General features: G+C 38.2%; 1 protein-coding gene across 1 annotated transcript; it reads left to right on the top strand.

Moving 5' to 3' along the window:
• The first annotated feature begins 532 nt into the window (after positions 1-532).
• Positions 533-11,421, top strand: dpydb (dihydropyrimidine dehydrogenase b). Its single transcript, XM_015038806.1, has 25 exons — positions 533-869; positions 3,116-3,226; positions 3,314-3,396; positions 4,224-4,311; positions 4,393-4,554; positions 4,742-4,938; positions 5,967-6,048; positions 6,149-6,236; positions 6,333-6,440; positions 6,609-6,778; positions 6,858-7,068; positions 7,285-7,469; positions 7,768-7,983; positions 8,067-8,231; positions 8,421-8,489; positions 8,576-8,659; positions 8,789-8,909; positions 9,042-9,161; positions 9,572-9,714; positions 10,144-10,198; positions 10,286-10,407; positions 10,590-10,739; positions 10,812-10,874; positions 10,997-11,074; positions 11,200-11,421. Exons 1-25 carry the CDS (start codon positions 825-827, stop codon positions 11,362-11,364), a joined length of 3,081 nt encoding a protein of 1,026 aa, XP_014894292.1. The 5' UTR covers positions 533-824; the 3' UTR covers positions 11,365-11,421.
• The last annotated feature ends 6 nt before the right edge of the window (positions 11,422-11,427 follow it).

The raw sequence follows: 11,427 nt of genomic DNA, 5'->3' as shown, positions 1-11,427 counted from the left end.
GTGGTGTAAAAAGTGTTTTTCTATTTTCTCAAACAGTGTTAAATAAAACTAAATATTTACAGAAATTCCTACATCCGTGTCTTGAGTTTTTCACTTTATTACATAAAAGGCGTTTTTTTGGAACCTCAAAAATATTAACAGTAATAATTGCTATTTTTAATAATAATAGTAATAGATGTAAAATAGAATAGACACTGAAAATAAAATGGTTAGGAAGACTTTTATGTATTTTAAGTGCAGGAGGGGCTACATGATGGAACAATGGTTAGCATTGTCGCCTTGCATCTCTAAATTGCTAAATTGCTCCTAGGTATGAGTATTTGTCCTGTGCGTCTCTGTGGCATCTTTTAATAGACTGGTAACCTGTCCAGGTGTACCCAAACAAGCAGACGACAGACGGGTGTAAGAGCAGGAGGGTCAGGATTCAGATTTTTCTACAGCATGTGAAAGCAGGGAAAGTACATGCAGGGCTCGACTCTCCCTCCAGAGGAGGAGCCTGAGGCCGACATTTTTCCCCAATTATTGTTTGACTTGTCCAAGTGCACAGTGCACAGAAATGTGCACCCAGCTCTGCTGAACTTTGACCCTCAGAGCGATAACATCCCCATTTGTCCGTTTTTCTTTATCAGCTGAGCAACCTTGGCATTTGTGGGACGTCAGGCTGCTGTCCAACCTCTCTGTTGGGAAGGGAGTGGGCCGGTGAAATATACGACTTCCTGTGAGAGTTTCAGTTGTGAGCTTGGCAGTCCTGGACGGAGCTTCGGACGGCTAATCCACAGCTAAAAGCCCAGAATATTCAGATCAGCTTAAAGCAAAACAAGAAGATGAACAGAAACATCAAGTTGAGTAAAGATCTCCCAGACATTGAGGTAACTTGTTGCATGCATTTTTATTTGGGTTGCTATTAAAATCAATCAAATCTTTTGATTAGCTGTCTATATTATAATGTATCCATTGCACACAGTGTGAATTATGTTTTCAGAGTGCATGTTTACCATGTTATTAAGCAAGACCAATGTTTCTCAGGCACTGGCACCCCTGTTAAAATTTTGGGGGATTTGAGGTGTAAGAATATTGAGGCTATGATAAATAATTAAGATTTTTTTTCAGCATATAATGTGACATATCTGTACAATTTAAGTGGAAAAAAACTATTTAATGGGGGAAAAAAAGCTGCCTGCATAAATTGGGATCTTTGAACTTATTCTTTGTTGAGGCACCTTTTAGTTCAATTTTAGCCTTTTGTCTTGTGTTTTCTCCTGTTAATTGTTGTTTATTTCCCCCACTAAAATTGCCTCAGACTAGTCCTATGATACGAAAGTATCAGTCAGGAGAAGGGTACAGAATGTTTACAGCATTATTTAGTTTTTGACTTAAGAAAGAGTCTTAGACTTACATGAAGTTTAAGTCTTAAAATTAAGACTTAAGGTTATTTTTTTTTTAAATACAATCCTTTATATTTTAATTATCGTCTTTTATAATTAACTACAAACAGAGATTTGTGAAATAGTCTCCAGCACTGATTATGAAGCTCAACAGGGAGTTATTTTGCATACAACAAACCAGGATAAGTACTGACCTCTTATGAAATCATTTTACCAAAAAATAATAAAGGAGACTTTTTCTGGGCTTGTGCTTTTGAAATAATTCCACATTTGTTGTTCATTTACTTTCAATCCTTTAAATCCGCTGATTTAATCCACAGCTAAAACCTTTGTCATCTTTAAGTTTTAGTTTGAATTTAGAAGAATTTTACAGCTTTTAATCTGGAAACCTGAGATTTCCTGAATGCTCACACTCCCACATAGCAAGTGTAAAAAAAGTCTAAAACTGGATTAAAGACATCAGTGTTTAAAGTGAAACAATATTTATCACACAAACTCTGAACATAATCATACTAACATGAATAAATCTCTTCGAGTCACTTTATTTAGACCAATTATTAACACTACAGTCTTCAGCAGCCTTATGTTTTTTGCAAATCGGCAAGATGAATAAAGATCCAGAAACCATACGGTGTGGTTTTAACCTGAGTGAATGAACTTACGTAAGAAGCCATGTGATGGGTGTACAAACTGCAGACAAGTAGCACATGGTGGGGAGCGGGGAGCCGAGTGAGCACGTGAGCCGAAGGACCAACAGTTAACCATTAAAACCTGCGTTTGCATAGACAGTAAAGCAAACAGTGAAAAGCTTCTTGGTAATATTTGGATGCCAGTGACTGGAGGAAAAGGCTCGTTGTAGCTACTCAGTAGATATAAGACTTATAGATTTTAAATAATAAATAACATAAGAACAAACTGCATAAAAACAAAATATAAAAAAAATGGCATTTTCATTTCTGCTGTCATGCGTTGATGGAGCAACAGGTCACTTCTCTTTGGCATAGTGTCCTTGCAGTTCATCGTTATCTCAGCATGTTGAACCTATGAGCCTCTCTTCCAAGAACGTTCCTGTTTTTGTATTTTCTTTTCCTTTTTTTACCAGCAGATAACTGTCTGCTTTTCAGGCAGATAACACCAGAGGTTCTTATACAGTGACATCAATCAATATCAATCTTTTGTTTGTAAAAAAAAAATTGATTCAAAAAGTAATTAGTCAATTTTAGTCATATCATTATGCGTCTTTATATTTGATTTTGAATTATAACAAACAAACAACATAATAACCTAAATTCCAACTCTTACACTTGTTTTCATTTGTCTGGAAGGCACAACATTATATACCACGACAAACAGATTACAATTATAATGGCATGTGAATTATCTTTTATTGGTATTAATTTGATATGTTAAATAATAACCAATAATATTAAATGTGTTTTCACTAAGAGAGAAATATGTGCAATTAAAAATAAGAGACTGAAAACATCAGTGTGTAGTTAATCTTTATTATGTATTCTAAAAATGAATTGTGTTAGTGAAATTTAATTTTTCAATAATATTCCAATTTATTGCACATAACTGTATTTTCTGATTGAAACCTTAAAAGCAAGTCCAGTGAGCTTTTACTAATAAACATATAGGTGGAGATAAAAAAAAAAAGAATAATCTAAAATAATCTAACTCTGTTGGAATCTGATAATCTAAAATAATTATTATTTTCTTCTTTTCAGAGCATCCTGGCTCTGAATCCCAGAGTGAAGAGTCATGCTCAGATCTTTTCTACTGCAAGCAAGAAGAAAGAGAAGAAACACTGGAAGAGAAACCCTGAAAGAAACTGTGATGTAAGAAAGTCACACGCGACTGACACGCATCGGAGATGTCAGTGTAACTGAATAGTTGGCGTGTTGCTCGTCTCTGCTTGTTTTCAGTCTTGCCTGAAGTTAGAAAACAACTTTGATGACATCAAGCACACAACTCTGAGCGAGAGAGGAGCTCTCCGGGAAGCACTGCGGTAAAAAAGAGACAATGTTGTTTTCTTAAGCAAATTAATCCCAGGCACAGAAACAGCCACATTATGCAACATAAATAAACTGTCTGAGATTAAATAGGTTATGTGTAACAATAATTTGTAGCAGCAGAGAAGAAAAAACATTACGGATGCTGGATGCTGGTAGTGCCTCTCCACAAAGCAAAATGTAGAAGTTTGAAGTTATTTTAAAACAAAACTCTGTCAGGAGAGATTTTAATGATAACTAAACATGCAACTCTTCAAGCTTCGAACAATAAATGTATATTTTTCCAGTAAGACCTGAGCTGCCTCAGGTTCACTCATAACTCAAAGAACTTAAAGTGCATCAGATTGTTACGACAAGCTGAACAAGGCCAGACAAGTAAGTCAATGCTCTGCATGTTGGACCTGAGATGTGAGCTTTTTTTGTTGAGAGCATTTTCCAAAGAATTTACTGTGCCACTTAGATATTTCCGTTCTTTTTAGTAGTTATTTTTATATGCTATTTTGTTTTTATTTTTCTCTGATACTCTACTTATTTTTTTTATCATTCTTTTCATTTTAAGATACTTTAAATTGAGTTTACAAGAACTTTGAAAGCTTCTAAAAAGTCTTAATTTCCTCCCAGAATTTAACAGTCTTTTGAATTAATTTTTTTTTATATCCTGTGGTCAGTTTGTTGAATGTTGTAAATTTTGTTTCCTTAAAAGTACTAATTAAACTATGCTAATGACGATGCTTATTTGTTGAATCTCTTGGGATTACATCATTAAAAACTTGAACTTTCTGAAAGAAGCAGTTCATTTAATTGAACCAAAATCTGTTTTCAGGTGTCTAAAATGTGCCGATGCTCCCTGTCAGAAGAGCTGCCCGACAAACCTGGACATCAAGTCATTCATTACAAGTATTTCCAACAAGGTGCAGAAGCAAACAATCAGATCATTCCTGTCATAAAAGGACAGGAAAAGAATTAAAATAGTTCGTGTGTCTGTGTAACAGAACTACTACGGGGCAGCGCGGGCCATCCTCTCTGACAACCCTCTGGGTCTGACCTGTGGGATGGTTTGTCCCACATCAGAGCTGTGTGTCGGGGGCTGCAACCTGTACGCCTCTGAAGAAGGACCCATCAACATCGGAGGGCTGCAGCAGTTTGCTACTGAGGTACAAATATCGTCTGCTCCAGAAAAAAACACTGAAACATCAGGTTGATTTATGTACCGGGACATTTTATTCTTGCGCCTTTACTGATATTGCTCAATCGTAATCATCCTCAGTTATATTAGCAAGCAGGAAATAAGCTTTTAGAGGTGTGGACATAAATGTGCACTGTCTTTGTGTCTCTGTACAGGTGTTCAGTAAAATGGGCATCCCTCAAATCAGGAACCCTGAACTCCCAGCAGCCAATGAGATGCCAGAGTCCTACCACGCTCCTATTGCTCTGATTGGCTGCGGCCCAGCCTCAATCAGTTGCGCTTCTTTCCTGGCCCGTCTGGGATATGATAATATCACTATATTTGAGAAACAGAAGTACATCGGAGGATTGAGGTATAATAAATTCATACCATCTGTAAAAAGTACATTTATTATTCATATTAGGTGGCATTTCATTTAATTTATTAGTCTATTTCTGTAGGAACAAGTGTTTGATGTCAAGAAATACAGAGTATGTGAATGTTTATAGTCTGACTGTAAGCAGTTGAAAACGGACTACAAAACAAAATGACATCAGATTAAATACGTGGTGCTGAACTACGACTAAACAACATGATCTATCCTCCGAAAGTGATTTGGCTTTCATTTAAAATGAACTAAGTCAGTCAAAAATTATTTAATCCCATTTACTCTGGCATCTCTAAAAATCTAGTCATTACCATCTACCAAATCTGACAGGCTGTTCGGCTACAACATTAGAAGCAGCAGAGAGATCCATTGTATCTCTGTTTCTAGGACATGAACTCCATAAAGTCTGGAAACTAGGGAAAAGTCACCAGAAGAAAGATGAAGGAAACTATAGAAATAGAAAACCTGTATGTGGCTGCAAAAAACTCTTCAGACTGTGATGGGAAGTCACCCTGCAGTAGGATAATCACCTTAAATATATACATAAAGATACAATCTAATAGTTTAGATCAAAGCATATTCATTTTCATTGATTATATATTAGACTGATTATCTAACCTTCCAACCTGACTCAGCTATGCTTGGCATTTAAAGAAGAAGGGCAGCTCTAATTGGGGCAAAATGTGCTTCTATAAATAATTCCTGCAGGAAAACTGAAAATAAATGCATCCTACACTTTTCAGATTTTTACTTGAAAACCAGTGTTTTCAAGTAAAAAAGACTTGCTTTTTTCTTCTTCTTCTTAATTGTAGTAATATAATACTAATATTTTGCGTTTGTCTATATCACTAAATTCCAAATAAATGTATTGAATTTTATTAGTTTTATTTGTATTAGTGCTTACATGTGGTACTGCAGAGAGTTTGCTTAATCTTTGTACAGAAAAATGTGACAAAAGTACCTCTGAAAAAGGGGAAATCTTGACACTTCAGTGCTTGAACTTGCTCTTGCAGCACCTCAGAAATCCCTCAGTTCAGGCTTCCCTATGAGGTTGTCCAGTTTGAAATAGATTTGATGAAGGACCTGGGAGTGAAGGTATTACTTTTGCATTCTCGTGGCACATTTTCCTGTTTGTAGGAGTTGTTGAGTCTTCACAGTTTTCTCAAAACGTGTGTGTTTACTGTGGTGTGTGCAGGTGGTTTGTGAGAAAGGTTTAGGTGTTAATGGAATGACTCTTTCATCCCTGAAAGGGGAGGGATTTAAAGCTGTCTTCATTGGGATTGGTGAGTTGAATCCACTCATCATTACCATCAGTTATAATCCACATTAAGATTGTGATGTTCGAGAATGTCTGTCTGTGTGTGTTTGCATTTCTCCAGGTCTGCCTCAGGCTAACAGGGCCGAGATCTTCCAGGGTTTAACTGTGGACCAAGGCTTTTTCACTTCTAAAGACTTTCTGCCTGTGGTGGCTTCTGCCAGTAAGAAAGGTACTGTGAAGTCAAGCTGCACGGTCCAACCAATTCCTGCAAATGAACAGTTGTAATGAATGAACAATTACCTATATTATGTGAAAATACCAACCAGTTTCTGTAGCTAAGTTTCAAAAACCAATGTTTAGTTTGGGGAAATATATTCTAAGGCAAAATCCTGTGTAGGTATGTGTCAGTGTCGCTCTGCGCTCCCGGAGTTAAAGGGGGTGGTGATCGTGTTGGGTGCCGGCGACACCGCATTCGACTGCGCCACCTCAGCTCTGCGCTGCGGAGCCAGGAGAGTCTACGTCTGCTTCAGGAAAGGTTTCACCAACATCAGAGCCGTTCCTGAGGAGGTGTGACGAGAGATGATCAGACACAATGTTTTAAAAACAGATCATTTGATGACTGCGCGTGTTATTTCTGGTTTGTCAGATGGAGCTGGCTAAAGAGGAGAAGTGTGAGTTCCTGCCCTTCCTGTCTCCTCGTGAGGTCATCATGAAGAACGGCAGGATCGCCGGGCTGCAGTTCTGCCGCACCGAGCAGACCGAGGAAGGCAACTGGCTGGAAGACGAGGATCAAATCATCAGGCTGAAGGCTGATTACATTATTAGTGCCTTTGGGTCCATGCTGAATGACCCACAAGGTAAGTTATCTTCAAAGAATTTTGGTATTTCTATGTCATTACAACTAACATAAATACTTCTAAACTTTAATTTTTAACATAGATAATCATTAAACATGTAACTATTTAAGCTTTATAAGCAACAGGATATTTTTGATGTGCAATGTTAAAAAAGTATCTAAGTCCCTTTTCTGATTTAAAAGTGTCCCACTCCACTCTTCATGCATGTTTTTGCAGTGACTGCAGCCATGGCTCCTGTGAAGCTGACCCGCTGGGGAACTCCGGAGATCAACATGGAAACCATGCAGACCAGTGAACCCTGGGTGTTTGCAGGAGGAGACGTTGCTGGTTTGGCGAACACCACAGTGGAGTCTGTGAATGACGGCAAACAGGCTTCATGGCACATTCACAGATATATGCAGGTAAATCCGTCCTAGTCTGGTTTATTAGAATCTATTATCCTTAACCAACTGTGTTCACATTTTACTTGACTGTATAAACAACCTTAGCATTGTTCCAAACATTTGGTTTCTAAGATTCAGAAGATTTTCTTAAGATTTACTTCAGGATTTGTGTGATCATTTTTGACAGTCAGACAGGTCAAAACAGAGCAGATATGTTAATGATCGGTGTTGGAGGAAGGTGTTGCTGTCATGCAGTCTGGTTTAATGCAGCAATGCTTATAATTCTGAAAAGAAATTCTATCTGTTGTTTTTCTAGTCCCTCTATGGACACACAGTGGACACCGTCCCAAAGCTACCTTTGTTCTACAGTGCGATAGATCAGGTGGATATCAGTGTGGAGGTTTGTGGTCTGAAGTTTCCCAACCCATTCGGCCTAGCTTCTGCTCCTCCCACCACCAGCACAGCCATGATCAGACGAGCCTTTGAGCAAGGATGGGGCTTCGCTCTGACCAAAACCTTTGGACTGGATAAGGTATGAACGTGAGCGAGTTCATACAAGAGTGAACTCAAACCGAGACGACCTTCTGAATGGGCTGTAAAAATGCGTTGCTGTAGGATCTGGTGACCAACGTGTCTCCTCGTATCGTGCGAGGCAACACCTCAGGGCACGTGTATGGACCGGGTTTGGGATCCTTCCTCAACATTGAGCTCATCAGTGAGAAAACAGCAGCGTACTGGTGTCAGTCTGTCGCTGAGCTGAAGAAGGACTTCCCTCACAATGTAAAGGATAAGTCAAGTCTTTAATAACATCTGCTAATTAAACCAGTTTGGATGGTTATTAAAGAACTCTTTATTTTTAACAACATGTACTACATTAGACAGACTCTGTGTCTGCAAAACCATGTGAAGCAAACAGAGGAAATCATCAAGTTGTTCAAAATGTCTAAAAACTTTCTTTATCTTGCCCAGATTGTGATCTCCAGCATAATGTGCAGCTACAACAAGGAAGACTGGACAAAGCTCGCCAAGATGGCTGAGGTGAGAGAATCCACATTTTATTGGTTTTTATCCCACACCAAGTGTGATCAGTATTGTGATGATATTGTGAATATGTGTGTGTTTAGGAGTCAGGAGCAGATGCATTGGAGCTCAACCTGTCATGTCCTCACGGGATGGGAGAAAGGGGAATGGGACTGGCCTGTGGACAAGTATACAGACTGCCAAAGCTTTTTGTGCCATAAGTTGTTGTTAGAGTTATTATTATTTAGACCTTTAAGCACACAAGCTTTGCGAAAAGACTAATAACCTCTTTGACGTTTTTAATTTTGTGTTGTCAGGACCCGGTGTTGGTGCGAAACATCTGTCGGTGGGTGCGTGCAGCAGTTTCCATTCCTTTCTTTGCCAAACTTACACCAAATGTCACCAATATTGTTGACATTGCCAAAGCAGCACATGAAGGTAAAGGCTTTTCACCATAACTTTTTTTTTCTTTCCTTTTTAAACGTTTACAGCTAACTTTAAGAACACCAGAGTAATAAATGGACAACTAACAGAAATGGGTTTATTCTCGTAACTTGTCGTGTGTTGTAGGTGGAGCAGATGGAGTGACGGCCACCAACACTGTCTCGGGTTTGATGAGTCTGAAGGCTGACGGCTCTCCCTGGCCATGTGTTGGTGTGAGCAAACGCACCACGTATGGAGGAGTGTCTGGTAAATATTCAGTTCACCTTCTGGGAAACAATACAGAACAATGTGACACAATTTATCCTGATTCAATGTCACACAAAGCTACACAACAAAGAGGCCTGTGAATGGACTTGTTACACAGTAATGCTTCACAAAATATTTGGGATGTCTATGAGCTAAAGGCTGAAATGAAAGAGTTGATAGGAGTAAAAAAATGTAAGAGCATATTGGAAAATTAATTGCATATTTTAATTTGTAAATATGGAAACACAGCATTTAAGGAATCCATACAATGTGAATTCAATGTAAAAATGACTGGGAATAATTTGTTAAGCAATGTTTTAGCATCTTATTTGTACAGTAGTGTACTCCAATAGTATAAAACAACTCCCTCTAAATGGAGTACCTACTTTTCTAAACACTGCTGGTTGCAGGTAATGCCATCAGACCCATCGCTCTCAAAGCCGTGTCAGCCATTGCTAGGGCAATCCCCGGTTTTCCTGTCCTGGCCACCGGTGGTATCGACTCGGCAGAGAGCGGACTCCAGTTCCTCCACGCTGGAGCCTCGGTGTTGCAAGTAATGACAAAAATACATGTACTTGTTTTTCTTCTAATGTGAGATTGATCCACACAATAAATGTTTAGACTGTAAATTCTCATGTGGACAAAAATTACATAGTTGACCATAGTTGTTACTCTGATGTTTGCAATGCATTAGCACTCCTATTTCTACCAACAACGGTGCCAGCAGTTCACTTATTTCTTGTTGTGTGAAACAGTCACTGTGAAGGGAAGCAGCTGGAAGTCTAAATTTTCTTCACATAATCAGTACATGTTTTACTTAATAGAGTAAGATACAATAAGTGGCTGTTAAAACCTTCTTCTGTGTTACCGATAAACAACCAACCATCTGTTTGATGTTATTTTGTTAAAATGGTAGTTTGAGTAGAAATAATCTGTGTATTTAATACAAAGACATCTGTCCTCATCTATCTCCTTATAACAGGTGTGTAGTGCAATTCAGAACCAGGACTTCACGCTAATTGAGGATTACTGTGTTGGTATGTGACGCCACCTCATTTTGGACCTATTTACAATCTTTAGATTGTTTGATTCCAGCATCATGTTTAGTATAAGTATGTGTTTAGGTCTGAAGGCCTTATTGTACCTGAAGAGCCTGGAGCTAAAGGACTGGGATGGTCAGTCTCCTCCAACTGAAAAACATCAGAAAGGAAAACCAGTTCTCAAACTGGAAGACCTGGTTGGGAAGGTAAACAAACAAGATCTTGTTATAACTGCATTAACATTGATTAATGGATTGGCTGTTGTGTTTGTAGGTAATCTCTGATTTTTGGCAATTTAGTGGTAGCAGTACCATTGAAAATAACAAGAGGTATTTGAATAAATATTTCATAGTTCCTATTTATTTTTGATGTGTGTGTGTGTTTATAGACCCTTCCTAGCTTTGGTCCATACCTACAACAGAGAACTGAAGCCATAGCCAAGTACAAAAGTGAACTCAGAAAAGCTGATAAAACAGATGTGACAGACACAAACGTCAATCGTGTCAACCAGCCCAAAAGACCAGTTCCTGCTGTCAAGGTAGCTCACAATTTTGATACAGAATAATCAATTAATTTTCATTAATTTAAAAGGAGCTTGCTGTTTTTGTAGGATGTGATAGCCAGAGCACTGCGTTACATCGGAGCATATGGGGAACTTAACAACATGGAGCAGGTACACAAGCTGTTTTCACAAACTATAGCTAGTTATTTTTTATTTAAACTTTTTTCTTCCAGATAAAACACAATTTAAGTGAGGACACCAACTAAAAAGTCTTATATCATATGTCATTTTAGGTCCAGGCTCTGATAGACGAAGATATGTGCATCAACTGTGGTAAATGTTACATGACTTGCAACGACTCAGGATACCAGGTACGCCTTTCTGTTAAATTAAAAGCATTTCTCTGTTATCAAAAATATTGATTTTAACATAGTTTTTTTTATTATCAGTTTTTATTTGCTGGAGAGATTAATATGATTTCTATATATATACCCAGGCTATACAGTTTGATCCAGAGACCCATCTTCCTTTCGTGACGGACAGCTGCACAGGATGCACTCTTTGTCTCAGTGTCTGCCCCATTATAGACTGCATCAATATGGTTACCAGGACAACACCTCATGTACCTCAGAGAGGCATACCCATTAGCCCTGTCTGCTAAAGGGATTATTAAACAGAACAAACCAATTAAATGTTGAGATTAAGCATTTTTCTGCTTTAGTTT

Source organism: Poecilia latipinna, unplaced genomic scaffold (genome assembly GCF_001443285.1).
Source record: "Poecilia latipinna isolate Pla-1442-1.1 unplaced genomic scaffold, P_latipinna-1.0 Scaffold453, whole genome shotgun sequence".
Lineage (NCBI taxonomy): Eukaryota > Metazoa > Chordata > Actinopteri > Cyprinodontiformes > Poeciliidae > Poecilia > Poecilia latipinna.
Note: the sequence above shows the minus strand (reverse complement) of the source record. Positions and strands in the feature narration are given on the sequence as shown.